The sequence below is a fragment of the Cimex lectularius genome, unplaced genomic scaffold (genome assembly GCF_000648675.2).
Source record: "Cimex lectularius strain Harlan isolate CLEC.00 unplaced genomic scaffold, Clec_2.1 scaffold16, whole genome shotgun sequence".
NCBI lineage: Eukaryota > Metazoa > Arthropoda > Insecta > Hemiptera > Cimicidae > Cimex > Cimex lectularius.
The window spans coordinates 2,833,158-2,848,722 of record NW_019392679.1 but is presented as its reverse complement, the minus strand read 5'-3'; the positions used below and the strand labels follow the sequence as shown (position 1 = coordinate 2,848,722).

Sequence of the window (15,565 nt, the reverse complement as noted above, 5' to 3'; positions counted from 1 at the left end):
ATCTCCGTTCAGAGACTAAAAGTTCACCCATAGCCATTGTTCAAGGTTTCACGGACATGGAAGAAGAATTTTAAAATGTTATTTCCCAAAGGTCGTCAGTGGATATCCATATTTACGAAGTAAAGGATAGGCACTAAGCAACTCCCGACTCCTTCAGTGAAATTTAAAATTTTCCTGTGTATAGATAACAACAATTGCATAATCCGTTTTCTTATTCCTCTTTTCATCACCCACACTGAAGCACAACTGAAAAGCTGTGAAAACAGTAATGTGTACATTATGTCACGTTCAATTTTATTTTTGGATTTTGTTATACATTTATTTTTGTAATGTTACAATATTTCAAACGTCATCGATTTTTGACTTTCATTATTAGACCTGCCTGTATTCTGTAGAATGTAGATGTATATCCTGACCTTGGCTCCAAGAAAGCCGAAACGAAAGTCTTTTCCACGGCCAGTCCCATTGATGATAAAGTAACAATAATGGGAAAGTTTGTTTGGGATCTGGTTTCTGGTCATGTAGAGAAAGAAGTAGACTGTGATTACTTGCCAAGCTTCGGCCTTTATAAGATCATCATCAGGGCAGAATCCTATTTTTTTATATTAACATTGCAGAATTACGAACAGACACGACCACATCGACAATGAGGTCTCGAAGTACATGTGGTGGTTAAGTTGAAGTAAGACAAGCTGTCTTCTTTTTTTAAGGATAGTAGTCTCCCCAAAAATGTAGGTCCAGTCGATCAAGAAACGCTATGTGAATCATATGTATAAATATTATTGAATTAGCAAATAAAGTTTAAATTGTATGATGTATAAAATCATGTAAGAAAACATGATTGCTTAATTAATTCCAATACTTACACGCTGAATCATTTTGACATTTGACGAAATTGTAAGTATATATGTATAATTTACAACTTGGCATAGCATTTGTTTTATTAATGTACTTATGAAAGCCTATGCTTTGAAAAATCTGCTTTTTATTTTTATATTGCGGTGCAAAAACTTGCATTTCCGTTCAATAAAATATATTGTGCTGACACGAAGAATTCTTCTTCGAATAAGTAATAATAGCCTGAAGCTGGAAATTTAAAATCACATTCTTCTGTGGTGAGCTGTTGCGTATGTTTAAATAATGCATAGGAGAAAGAAAAGATCTCTTCTGCTTATATAGTTTTATTTACATACGTGTATATATCAGGGTCGATTTAAAAAAGTTTATAGTTAAAACGAGTATTGTCTAACGCAATTTGGGTGTTTTAGGATTTTTGTAACGAGCGTTTAGTTTGAAAAACCGGTGTACTAGATGTGAAGACCATTTCCCTGTGATGATAGCCCGATGCTCACGAACTTTTCAAACCGATACGTCCCGTTTTGATTTTACTTTGAAATGAGAAGACTACTCATCGCTAATGTAGGTTCGTGCTTGACACAGGCTCAGCAAATAAATGTAAATTTCATCCATTGCCGGGCTGATCCTCGAGTGGCGAGGAGGCAATTTGCCCGACAGGTAAAATCGGCTATCCGTCCAAAGTGAAATGTACACTTCAACAAAACCAACTCAAACTGGAGAGTCTTCCAAAGTCTGCCAATAAAAGCAAACTTTCCACTGCTTGAATGAATCAAATGTCACCTATTTTACTTGGTCGGATTAACAGCAGTACTTAGGATCTTTTGGGCCAGCAACATCGATTCCCCAGCCAAGACTGTATTTAACACTACATGCCAATGCATTAACATTGCGGCCACAGACGCCTCCTCTACCTTACTTATTACACATTCTTCAATTGCACGTCGAATATGTCTGCAAGGTATTAAAACATGATAATTCTCGATTTACTAAAATTACTGCACATACGGTTATTAGCCAGGGCTGCTCCTGGTTTGCCCACTGGAATTGGCAAGGGTTTGGGATGTAATCTTTCTTTTGGAACACTGGAAATGTGGCGCCTGGTCAGAGCTCTCAAAGAAACTTAGAAAAATTTAAAAACAGCCACAGTGAAAATGATTAAGTAGAATTCTGTCATCTATTCATTACCCTGACCAAACTCTGGATGTACGCTTACATTTACTCCTCCCAGATAACCAAGAAGTTTGAACATCAAACATGGGATATTCGCTGTTTTTTTTTAAATTATTAAGGCAGAGAAACTTTATTTAATTGCAAGCCAGGGTTAGATTAGAAGAGCATATAAATGTGACGTCCAAATTGCAGCTCCGGAGCAAAGGAGGATGTTCTTCATTTTAAGGCCGAAATGCTCTATTCTGTCCGAGTTCGACACCTTAGACTCCGGTCCTTTTCGAGTGAACATCCGTATTCAGCAGCCTTAGCAATTTTGGGGTTCTGCCTCAGAATGCGAGAAAAACTTAACAATACCAATACGAACAATTTTAGGAATTTTATTTGCGTTGATAACTGTATTTTATCTCATGAAGGTGTGGTGTTTTTTCAAGTTGCAATTGTTTTTTGACATGGACTAGGTAATATCCTTCATTTTTCTACCACAAACCAGCAAAATGTAATTTTCTTTTTTATTATTGACTTTTATTTTATGCAGATAACCCTGACAGACGGGCTATCTTCCCTTGATACTTAGATGTATTTTTTAGTTTATATTATTTAAATTAACTGTAAATACAAACATAAGTATATTACTGCAAAATCAAATTATGTAAATTAAATTTTTCTTTTCTTCTTTCATCTTCTTCCTTTTCATCTTCTTCTTATAAATGATAGTTCTTAAATTCTGTCTATTTTGAAGCAATTTCCCTAACATAATTGCGAAAACGTGTTTAAACTGAGACTCCACAAAATTAATACGAATGTGTTGTGAAGATCAATGAAAGGGTGTGAAAAGTGGGATCTGTATAATTAAATCGTTCGACAACGAAGGCCAAATGAACATCTTTTAAGATGTGATGAAGATGTATTAGGTTAAACTGAAATTATTTACTTAATCCTCTCGTTCCTGAATTTGTACTAAAGACTGACTTCATAATCTATCAAATATTTTTTCAAGGTTTTATATATTTCAGTTCTTGTAAAATTCTTCACAGTGCTCAAATTGATTTAGCAAAATAAACACAATAAATAGATCTTTTAAGTTTGCCTGAAATTTGCTTTTAAAATTGTGTACATTAATACGGAATTTTTCAACTAAAAACGCCAGTATTATTAAAAATTATAAACTACCGACATTAATATTTTTTAAGAACATTGATCGTTTATATTGCACACACCACAAAGTCTCTTCATATACCTTGATTTCTGTAAATGGCCGTTCCTTTAATATTTTATATGCTGTAAGACCTTTTGTTAACATTCCTCAATAATCTTTGTCTTTGGTAGATAGTTGCAATTTTTATGCATGGAAATAAAAGGGCAAATTGCTTGCTTGAGTAACTAAATGGTTCAACAATTCAACCAAACGTAAAATTTCTATTGAACTAGGCTAATAAAAGTTATATTTTTCCATAATCGTATTTTGTTACGCTTGGTCCGGTCACAATGCTAAATTCATTAAAAAAATCAACTTCAAAAATCAATCAAAAACTTAAAAAGAAAATCAAAGCTGAAGAAATTAATCAAGTAATAATTACTATTAAATTAATCTTATATTTACAATTATTGATGTTTGAACATTTAAAATACCCGATGGTTTAATCTAATCGATTTACGGATAATGTAAAATGTAGGTAGGTCGGTGTCGAAAATAAGTGACCGTTAGTTTTCCAGTTATTCGAAACTGGTCTCACAGACAGCTTAATTAAGTCAGAAACAGCCGATTAGGATTGCATTAAACGGTATTTCCAGTTTATGTATCTAGCAGAATTAATAAAGCTTTCACCCAAATTCTCCGCGACAATTAAATTACTTTCCAACAAAAGTACAAAAAGTTATATTACATTCGTAAGGCACATACAAAGCCTAATTTTCTTCTTGATTTAGTAAAAGCTACACACGTAAAGACAAAATCGTAAAAACAATGGCCTATTATGCGATATTTGTTTTTGTTTTAGCCAATTGTTCCTCCTTTTTTCCCTCAGAAAAAGTCTGTCTTTTTAGTTATAATGTGACATTGTGTGGTTAAAATTTGAAGTCAATACGATGGTATATTATATTATATATTGTATTATGGAGAAAAAGTACGTTAAGTCCAAAAAATTAAACTTTTCAGGAGAGCCACTTTTTACTGGCGACGCGATTATGTGATGATGAGCGATTAAAATCGATGTTTTGTTAACTTATATATATTATAGTGTTGAAATTAATGAAATTAACACTATTATTATAATTATTGTGCATTATTTTACTAGCTAATTTATTTTAACAATGTATTTATTCATTTACGTTTTCGTAGTCAATTGACCAAGTTACTTCTTTCAATCAATTAATTAATTATTCTTTCTAAGGTCTTGGTTGAGATAAAAAAGACAGCCGAAGGTCGTGGGTTCGAATCCCGCTCATGACACTGACTTTTTTATCTCAACCAGGATCTTAGAAAGAATAATTAATCAATTGAAATGTATTTAGTTATTATATTATAATGAATATAAGTAATGAGTATTGATCAATCTTACTTTAGGTAAGATATCCGAAAAAGGCAACGATTTCCGGTCCGAGCCCCTCCCCCCATATTTACATCAAAATGACAACAATTGCCTAGGGAAATTTTAGAGGTATAAAAAATCGATTTTTTTCCGGCAAAGATGGCAAAATGCCGAAAAGTGTATAACTAAAACTTACTAATTAAAGGGATGCTGGGAAGATGTTAACTGGAAGACTTATCTTTAGATGTTAACATGCCTGGTACATTAATTTTTCTAAATTTACGCATGATTTAAATACTATTTATGAGGATTAAATATGCTTGTGCGGACGGTTCTTTTACGAAAATACGGTACGTTCCGGTTTCGTTGTTATTTATTTTTATTATTTTAAACAAATTAACGTATATTATTCTGACTCTTTTTGTGTGTAATATAATTATTAAATTGATCTTTGTAGTAAAGTCCTTTCTGCTGACATTCACTCTTGGGGTATTTAATACTACGGAACATTTATTAATTATATTAAACACAACAACAATTAGATAAACTATTGCTCCAGTTTTTCTATTTCATGTTATTATTATATTATTTGTTTTGATGTATACAGTATACTTTTAGTTCAATTTGGTACGCATCTGTAATTTAGTCCTCAATTTATGCGATGAGTTAGTTATTAGCAAGTCTGGTATTGTTACATTTTCCTAAATCAAGCAGTTTAGCTTTTAAAAATATAATACGCATATTTTTCAGTAAAGGGGGTGTAACAACATATTTATTATTAAATTTTTTATCTGGAAATTATAAATAAAATCGTAATTAGTTGTTATTCTTGATTGGGTTAAATGTTAAAGTGAAATACTACTCACCAGCAGCCTGAGAAAAGGATAAACTGCGGACATGTCCACTATTCTTCAGACACTGTGATGCCCCGAAATTTATCGTGTCGGCGGAGATGCTAATCTGTGCAGTCAAATGTAATGGAATGGCATGAGAAAGCAGCATAACAAAAACAAAAATTAAAATAATGTTAAGAACACAAATGTGCTTAAGCGTGAAATGTAAAATGTCCGACATGTAATGGTGGGAGTATAGGAAATGCTTTAATGACTAGAGCGTATTTTTACACATGAATCATGTGAAGCTTAGGCATAGGCTTTTCAAAATTTTCTATCAAACTTGAAAACAAGATTAAACAAATTTAGTACTTACAATGGGGCACAATTGAGAAAACTGCACTGCTTAATATGCATTATGAATATTATGCGAAAGGAGTAAAAGAAACAGTTCGCCTGTCAGAGTTATACTTTTGTAGGTTAATAAAAATCAAGGAGACAAAAATGTACGATAGACAGTGAAGAGCCAGGGTAACTCGTGGTGTTTAATAAGAAAATCAACCGATTAAATTTTCCGACTTAAACTTAAAACTTTAATAGGAAAAATTGCCGTTTATGTGGTTAGATAAGTAAACATTTTATAAGTTGTTTAGTTTCCCATAAACTTAGCCATCCAGATATTAATCCATCCACAACCCTCAAACCTGGTTGGCCTTACGGCATTAGTTTCTGGGCGATTGTACGTATAATAATTTTTACAGTGCACATTAATTGGGGTAGCGACGTAATAACATTAACAGCTACTTAATGAAGATAATTTAAAGACAGACTGGGAGGGGAATATTTATTGCTGAATAATAGTTGAGAAGGAAACAGTCATTGCCACCTTAAAATCAATCATCATTCAAAAAAGGAAAGTAACATGGATCTGTAAATAGTAATCAGTAAGACCTTCAATCAGAACTCAAAATCTCATTTATCTTCAATCGAGCGGAATTTAAAAGACAAACGGAAGATGTAAACGCCAAGTCCCTTACACATTACACTCATTGTTTGACAACACGATGCAGATGAGTTGATCATGAAATTATCATCATTGGTTTGGTCATTTCTGATCATCCTGATCAGCCCATTCCAGTTGGTAACGTTTCCGCATCGCCATCTTAAATGGTTAGTTTTCAAAAAACCTATTTCAAACGCGAACACCTACGAAAACAGGCCAAGCAGGAAATAAACTCACCACTGAAGATAAAAAACTCCAAAATCAGTGATTGGAACAAACCATAATTTGAAATCTTTGATTACCATGGATATGGTAAAAATAGTACCCATCCCACAACTTTTAAGACATTAACATTCTTTACGAAATATAGGTCTCAACTGGACATCTCGACAAAATATCTAAAAATCAACTGACTGATGTTCAAACTGCAAACCTGCTAAGGAACCTTCAAATGAAACAAGAGTCAAATTTAATTGAGGTTCATCAAACAAAATTGAAAGATGCATAGTTCTATGTGGTATTGGTCCATTACTAATTTGTTTAATTGTGCAGGAGACGTTTTTTCGCATTTTGAGTGTTGAGGCTTAACTCGAGCCCTGTTAAAGATTGCATACAAGGTCGGGGGATTCGTTCGACTAATAAATACGAAAGTCTAGCACGATTTTAAAAACCTTCATGCCCATTGATCGTGTTATAACATTGTAAATTGTTATGCGAAGTCCGAGCCGGGTCAGGGCTTCCAGTGAAAGTTGCTCTGCAGTAGTCGTCCGGCAAAAATGGACATAACGCCAACAAAAGCGTTGAACAAACTTGGTAAAAAAAACAGTTACTGCCCTCGAACATTAAATTTATAATTATAAAGAAATATAATATTAAGATTATATAATCATATAGCATATAAATTTTATAGAATATGATATCAAGCTCTTTATTATAATTAATTGCAATATTAACTGGATTCCTAGTAATTTTGCTTATTTATATCAGCTTTATTGGTCTATTATGTTATTTTTGTGTAGCGTCAGTGAAAAAATTATGACATATTTATACCTCGTTAGTCGTTTTATTGTCTTGAATTTTATGAATTAAACGACCAACCAATCTTTTAAATATTAGTTTTAGATTAGATTTAAGGACTGCTATAATGACATGACTAGTCTAATTAAACGGTTACACTGAAAGAGAGCAGGGGAAACCAAATACAAATGAAAAAAGAAAACAGCATAAACTCCTTGTTTGTTGTTTAGACCTTGAGTTCATTGCGTAAAAGTTACAAAAATTATGCTATCGATGGCAATGTCTACGAGTATGCACTCCAATAAATTGTGTAAAATAAAGTTAAATACACAAACGCGTTTTCAATCTATGTTAAAATAAGCGTATAAATATGTATAACGAAAAAATCGAAAGAGTTCATAACACACTACTTCAGCAAAATATTGAAGATAGTAACAAACTGATAAATAATTTTTGGAGAAAAATATATTAAAAAGAGTCTATTAATATAAAAGATATAGGAGTCTTATTTCGTTGATTTAGTGGGATGATTATTTCACTAGGGATGTGATATGTAATATAATACGTAAACGAAAATTATAAGTGATGCTATTTGCGGTTATGTAATTATAAAACATTTTTAAGGTAGTTTATATGTATATTTTCAAGGTTGAAGATCGTTAGAACTTAAATTGTTATAGATTCTAGATAAAAAGCCAGCCTTTTTTTGTAAGCATAAAAAATTTATGCACTGTAACATACACATGTATTATCTGTATTTGGCGAAAAGTCCGTCATTGTGTCAGAGGGAAAACTGACGAAACAGAAAACAGTGTTAACTTTCCATGAGAAAGCCCGTTGTAAAATCTACGCTAAGCACCGATAAACTTACAATTGAACTTTTTTCGAATGCCTGTTCTCGATGAGATCCGACGGACAACTGAGGATCGCAGCTAACTGGTCGCAACACTAATGGTGTCTGTTTTACCCGAACACCGCACCCCCTCCTTTTCATCCCTTCTACACATCCTGCCGTCTTCCCTGCCAATGGTACCCTCGGCGTGATCATTTCTTTTGATATTAACGTTGTTATTTCGGTATTTAAGTTAACGAATATAAAATTCAAAAGACTGCAATGGAAATTTTTTTGAGTAATAGTAGAAATGTATAAATATATAAGTTCCAGAAGCTGCTAGGTTTCTTAAGACTTTGGTATCAACTAGAGCACTTATAAATTATGCATTTTCTGAATAGACAAATATTATTAAGGATATGGTATTAATTTGCCTTACATTGTTATTTGACAATAGTATTTTCTTACGTAATTTAACTCCTTTAATTTAACCATTTTTTTCTCTACAAAACTATCGGGTTATTTGTACTAAGCACATCGATTAATAAACAATACAAAAAAAGTTGAAAATTTTCAGCATAAAGTACGTTTAAGCTGAAAAATCGTACAAATCATTATTATAAATTAACGTATGGACTAAATTGCTTTGTTTTAAATTTTGCAATCACTGCTATTACAGACATAATTTTTTATTTATTTTTCCTTTTTTTGCGGGGATTCGGAACCCCCGGGGTGCCTAGAAAAACCTCATTTGAAAGTATTTTCCTCGACATTTATCTTACAGTAATGTGTCGCGTGTCAACAACGCTTGCGTCAACCGACGCCGGCCGAATTTACGAAATCGCTTTGTCCCTGTTCCGCAACGAGGGAAATTGGATAGGTTGTTTAATACCACTTCTTCATATAAATATTTAACTTAGATAAATATTAAGTATTAAGTAACATTTTTGGCTATTTGAATATAGTCAAAACCACGCAGGTGTACCGCTTGTAGAGAAAATTCTCTCAGTGGGTCACATCTGATCGAAGAGTGCCATACCTTGGCCCCTTACAGGGAGCGACAGGCATGAACCGTGGCATGAAGATGGTACCCGAGCGTGCAAGTCGATTGTAAGATCCCCGTACAGTTTCTTAAGAGAAACGTGCTGTTCCTTCACATATAAATATTCTATACCACTGTGGGTATAAATTATTTGTAAATAATTTATATATTTGAATTTGGATTTGTATAGACTCAAATCAGCACTTGTACTTACGCACATACAAACATGTGCCGAGTTAGTCGCTTCTCGTAGTCCCCAGGCAATTCCAGCTTTTATATTTACAGTAAATTGCCAGCAGACTCGAGAATCACCCACCGAGGGTTTTGGCAGTCCGGGGGCTGACCTCGGTCTTATCCGTCCACCCACCCAGGTTGGGCTCCGGGGAGGGGGTACTGTCATCAGCTAGGTCAATTCAGCACCCAATGCATTCAGTTCCAAACCCATTCGTACTCACATCCATTCTTAAATACATTCAATACTATTTACACACCATTCAATTAGGGTGATGGAGTGCTCGATATTCCTCCATAACCCTTTACACATATTATAAAACTGTCCTAATTGAGGGTTGATAGGGACTCGACATTCACGCTAATAAATACATTCACCCAAGCTATTATTACTATATACAATAGAACAACCCCGTTTCCTCCAAGATCCAAGAAGAAAGACCCAAATACTCTGCCGTGTGCAATATATATATATATATATATATATATATATATATATATATATATATAATGATGTATTTGTAGTAAAGTACATATTTGTATTAAATTTGTAAATAATTACATTATTATGAGTGTGTGATTTATGTAGAACATAAGGCCGATGGCGTCAACATCAGTGAGTGGGGCTGAAATGACTTCACTGTTGGTAACCCCTATTTACAAAAAAATCAAATTATATATGTATAATTGGTTATACGTTATATGTAAGTATTTCGATTTCAATTGTACTCTATTATAACCTATTGAACTAATCATATCGTTATCAGCATAATATTGTGAGTACCTACAATTATTTTATATTTTTAACGAATTATTCTTAATTTTGGACATATCCTTCTCGATCGAGAGGGTTTTCAATTCTCTGGTGGTACCACTTAAAGAAATTTTATTTACAAAAAGTCTTTTAGAGTGTTTAAAAGTTTTCAGATGTACGGGGAAACCCTGAAGAAGTGAGCCAATGTCAGTAGGAGGTTTTATGTGATGGTGGAAGGTCATGTGTGATGCCGACAATCTGCGGCTGGTTGAAACGTTCTTCTTATTAAACAACGCTGGGAATTTTCTCTTTCTCAAAAGCTCGTCGCGGGTACTTTATTGATTTATCATGTTAATGATAAGAGGGACTTCTCTACCTGAAATTTTCACGTTCTTATTGTACTTGGTTTTCACAATTGATTGAAGAGTGTTTGTATAGAATTGGTCTTTTAGAGAACCGCTGTTTATATTAACGATGATCGCCCTAGACCTTTCTCTCTTTGCTGATTGTTATGTAATAGCCCTAATCCGGTTCTGTTTTTCCTAAGTTACATGAGATAAGGACCACAGCTATGCCCCTTTCCCCCACTGGACAAACTTTCCTCCGAGAATCCCACGGCATAAAATGAAGTATTGTAAGAAAAATATGCCCTTACCCTTCTAAACATTTTTTAAATACTGTTTTTCCACCTAAATACTGTGCAGTTTCTACCAATACCCAGCCTCCAACAAAAATTCTGTAGTATCAGAAGACGGATTTCAGAGACTTGTAAGAAATTTTCAGATTTTGGCCACATGAAAATTTCTTTCCACCTATAAGATCTTTTCTCATTAGGAATTTATATACCGGGACTTACCGTTTCAAGGGAGACGTCCCGTCGGATACGGCCTTTCTGCCAAGCAGCGAAGGAAGACGACTATACTAAGGAAAAATTCTACAGGGTGACCGCAACCTCGGAGTTTAACAAGGGACACCTCGACTAGTGAGGCAACAACCCAGGTTCGAATGATCAGCCTCAGGATGACCTTCATCACAACTGTCTCGACGACTTCTTTGTATTGCGAATTGATTTGTTTTCCCCAACCATTGGTTCACATTAATATGTAGTTTTCACACCTTGACCTCTTCTTTGTATTTTATTAGCATAGTATTTTTCTTTTTTATGTTAAATAGGCATTATTGATAAAAAGAACAATAATTTCATTAATATAATTTTAGGAACAATTAAAAAAAATTTTTTTTCTGTTTGACAGCCAAAAGACATAACAAAATGTATTGATTCTATTTAACATTTAAATAAAAAATAACTTAATGATTATACTTTATATTTGGATAATAATAATTCAACTCAAATGGAAGATCTTCATATTTAAATCTCAGAATAGTCGAAAAACAAGTACGATCGTTCAATGAAAATAAAGAAAAACTTTCGGAATTTTTACAGGTCAATCGGTCAGCCCTAAATCGAGTTGCACACGCAGAGAAGGACATGCGTTTTAATGTGATAAAACTAAAATTAAAAAAAAAAACTTATCAAAATATTTAGTATATAAATTTTGCCTCATTTGGGGAATTAAAAATGCATTTAGAAGAAGTTTTCTGAGAAAAACGTTCGCAAACGCAATGGAATTAGATCTTTATTCATGTAAAAAAATAGTGAAAGTGTAATGGAATCCGGTGAAAGGGCTCGAAAATATTATGTAAAAAATAATTGATTGTAACTGGAACTGTGGCAGAGAAATTTAGAGAAACAAATGAAAATTTGATAAAGGTACGTACAAAAACGTTTTTATTTAAGGAATAAAAGAATCATTTACTTCAATTTTGAAAGTCACAAACAATTTGAAGCCGCTATTGCTTTTGCGGTAGCAGAAGAAAAAGATTAAAAAGTAAAGCCGACGTAAAATTTCATCCTTCTATTGGAAGTCGAGGTACGATTGATTCAGATTTCTCCAATCTTCTTGTAATAGTCAAAATTTATTAAGATCCTCAAATTTTCATCCAAGGTATCCTAATTATTCAATGCGAACTCCATTTTCACCTGCTTTTAATAATATAAGCATAAATGAAACCATTTTAGACCACGAAATCGGTGAAATGTTTATACAGTTTCGACTGAAGCTGGAACTAAATACTGTAGGAAACCGGGTCACGAAATCGATGGTTGTTTTTCAATGAAAAATAAAAATCAAGGTGCTCAAGAGGCAAATTTAAACTTCCGGAGCGTTCCTGGAAGCGGCAACCATCGAAATAGCGGAAATAGGTCTCGCCGGCTGCGAAAATCTAAGGATTTACTCGATAAAAGGAGATCTCAATGTAGTAAGGGTAAAGATTCTCAAGAAAACATGTACATTTTTAAGAGACACAGATAAAGGATACACTTTATTAAAACACGTTGTCTTGTCATTTTTTAAATCCATTTATATATTTACAGCTGCACTTTAAATATGCAACAAGAGAAATGTTATTACTAGTATGTACAAAAGGGCGTGTAAGGCCGGAAACACACTTACTCTAAGCAACACCATGTGACGCTACCCGATGATACCCGACGCAAATCCAAAGCCCATTTTTCCATAAGATTGTCTTAGTCTTACCCTCGTGCACATCTGCCCGATGCTATGCTACGCTACCCTACTCTACGCTCTGCGATCCCCACTGTCCAGATTTTCGTCGGGTCGCATCGAGTACAGTCGAAAGTTAAGAGTTGAAGGAACTGCCCCAGCTGACTCTGCATTACGACTTCATATAAACCTAGCGTATTCTCTCCCCGTTCTTCAGGCGTACGACTTCTGACGATTCTCTCGCCTTTTTCTGTCTTGTAATCTTCTTTATATGTTTTAAGGTAAAATAAATCTTTTTAAAAACGGCTTTTGGTGTTCCAAACATATAACTGAAGACAAAAGAACCGGACACTCATATTTTTATTCCAATTACATGTATTATTGTCGTTATATTAATTAAAACAAACTTATTTTAATATAAACCAAATTAACCGAGATCAAAAATTCGTCAGTTTTTATTAAATAAAATCAATTTTAATGATTTGGTAGAAAACTGATCAAAACACCGGAAAAACTTTATTTAAAACAATTAAATTTAACTAACAATTTATTACATGGTTGTATTCATAAAATTCAATTAACAATTTATTTTATGGTTTTGCTCAAAATAATGCAAGTTATGGAATAACCAAACGCCCCTCAGACCAACACCAAGTCTGGCGGGTCCAGACGGCCGCCCATAATCTTAATCAGCATTTCTTTAAACTAGTAAAAAAAAGTTAACAACCGGAAAAGAGGAATAAAAAATTTATACAAAATATGACCTAGTTTACTTGAAAAATATTTAGTTTTAGAAATGTTTTGGTTATTGTTAAATTTTTATAGCTTTTACTATATTTTTACTGCAATCAACATAAAATATGCTGTATAATGATATATTCACATAGTTGATTTAAGCAAGTAGAATGGCGAAATAAAAATATTAAAAAATCGCAAATTCCTACTTTCAGATTTTTTTAGCTTAACCAGGGCCTATTCTCAAGAAATGGCGGAAAGGTGTCCGATATTTTGGAGTGTAGAATCATCAAAAAAAGTTTGGTTCAAATCCGTAACCCACCAACCTGGTCGTCCCCTTGTTAGTTTTATCAACCGTGATTCTCCATTAGCGGAGCCAGGATTCGATTGCGTGTGTGATTTTGTAAATTACGTGAAGCTGTAACGGGGTCTTTATCGGAGGTGATTATTTATGTGTATTCGGCAAAGGTAAAAATGAAAGTATTAGGGTGAGTGAAACCAGGCGAGAGGCAGAGCCGCCGGAGTCGAACCCTGGACCTATACCTTACAGAGATGAGCGACGTGTCAACTTCTAAACCGCTGCGGCCACCCAATTATATGACGAAAAGAAACATTCGAAATTATTTATGTAATACCCTTGGAGACGAGGAACAATTGTTTTAAACGTATAAAAATTCTAAATACCTTGAAAGGAACTGAACATATGAGCAAAGAAGAAACGGAAGCTTTACTCCCTTTAATGAATAAATATATCAACATTTTTATATCGTATTACTGGGTGATCAGTTGTTACTCATAGAATAATATCTAGTTTAAAACCATACTGCTTACCTCACGCTCATAAAGAGGAAATTGATCGTTAAATGGTTGAATTAGAAAAACAAGGCATGACAACAAGCATGATCTTTCACTATTTTTCGTGGTTCGCTTGACCAATTAATATCATTCAATTAATTAAGGTTTTTAGTTGAGATTATATTTTTAAAACCTAAACTGCTTGATTTAGGAAAATGTAACATTAACATACCAGACTTGCAAATAAATAACTCATCGCATAAATTGAGGACTAAATTACAAATGGGTACCAAATTGAACTAAAAGTATACTTTAAACATAAAACAAATAATATAATAATAACATGAAATAGAAAAACTGGAGCAATAGTTTATCTAATTGTTGTTGTGTTTAATATAATTAATAAATGTTCCGTAGTATTAAATACCCCAAGAGTGAATGTCAGCAGAAAGGACTTTACTACAAAGATCAATTTAATAATTATATTACACACAAAAAGAGTCAGAATGATACACGTTAATTTGTTTAAAATAATAAAAATAAATAACATTGTAACCGGAACGTACCGTATTTTCGTAAAAGAACCGTCCGCACAAGCATATTTTATCCTCATAACTAGTATTTAAATCATGCGTAAATTTAGAAAAATTAATGTACCAGGCATGTTAACATCTAAAGATAAGTCTTCCAGTTAACATCTTCCCAGCATCCCTTTAGTTAGTAAGTTTTAGTTATACACTTTTCGGCATTTTGCCATCTTTGCCGGAAAAAAATCGATTTTTTTATTACCTCTAAAATTTCCCTAGGCAATTGTTGTCATTTTGATGTACATATGGGGGGGGGAGTTCGGACCGGAAATCGTTGCCTTTTTCGGATAACTTAACTCAAGTAAAATTGATCAATACTCTTTATTTATATTCATTATAATATAATAAATAAATACATTTCAATTAATTAATTATTCTTTCTAAGGTCTTGGTTGAGATAAAAAGTCAGTGTCACGAGCGGGATTCGAACCCAAGACCTTCGGCTCGATACGCCGCTACTCTACCACTTGAGCTATAACTAACTTCAAGTTCTATCTTTCTTTATTAGTAGTTGAAAAGAAACTCATTCAATCCTTCCCCCTTAGCGTTGATCGGTGAAATCCTTGATAATCTTGGAAATTTTAGATATTTCAATACTTCAGATTTAGCTTCCGCC

General features: G+C 33.4%; 1 protein-coding gene across 5 annotated transcripts in view; it reads right to left on the bottom strand.

Moving 5' to 3' along the window:
* LOC106661430 (aminopeptidase N) overlaps positions 1-15,565 on the bottom strand; it is a 44,690-nt gene that overhangs the window by 10,221 nt on the left and 18,904 nt on the right. The window contains exons 1-2 of one of the 5 annotated variants that reach the window (XM_014384808.2): positions 8,281-8,351; positions 5,423-5,516 (exon numbers count right to left, since the gene is read on the bottom strand). The exons of 2 other annotated variants lie outside the window; for them this stretch is intronic. In XM_014384808.2, the coding sequence (XP_014240294.1) occupies positions 5,423-5,455 (33 nt within the window). In that variant the 5' untranslated portion in view covers positions 5,456-5,516; positions 8,281-8,351. Of the gene's footprint in view, positions 1-5,422; positions 5,517-8,280; positions 8,360-15,565 lie in introns of those variants that run through there. 2 more of the 5 variants (XM_024225600.1, XM_014384811.2) reach the window with 2 other exon arrangements.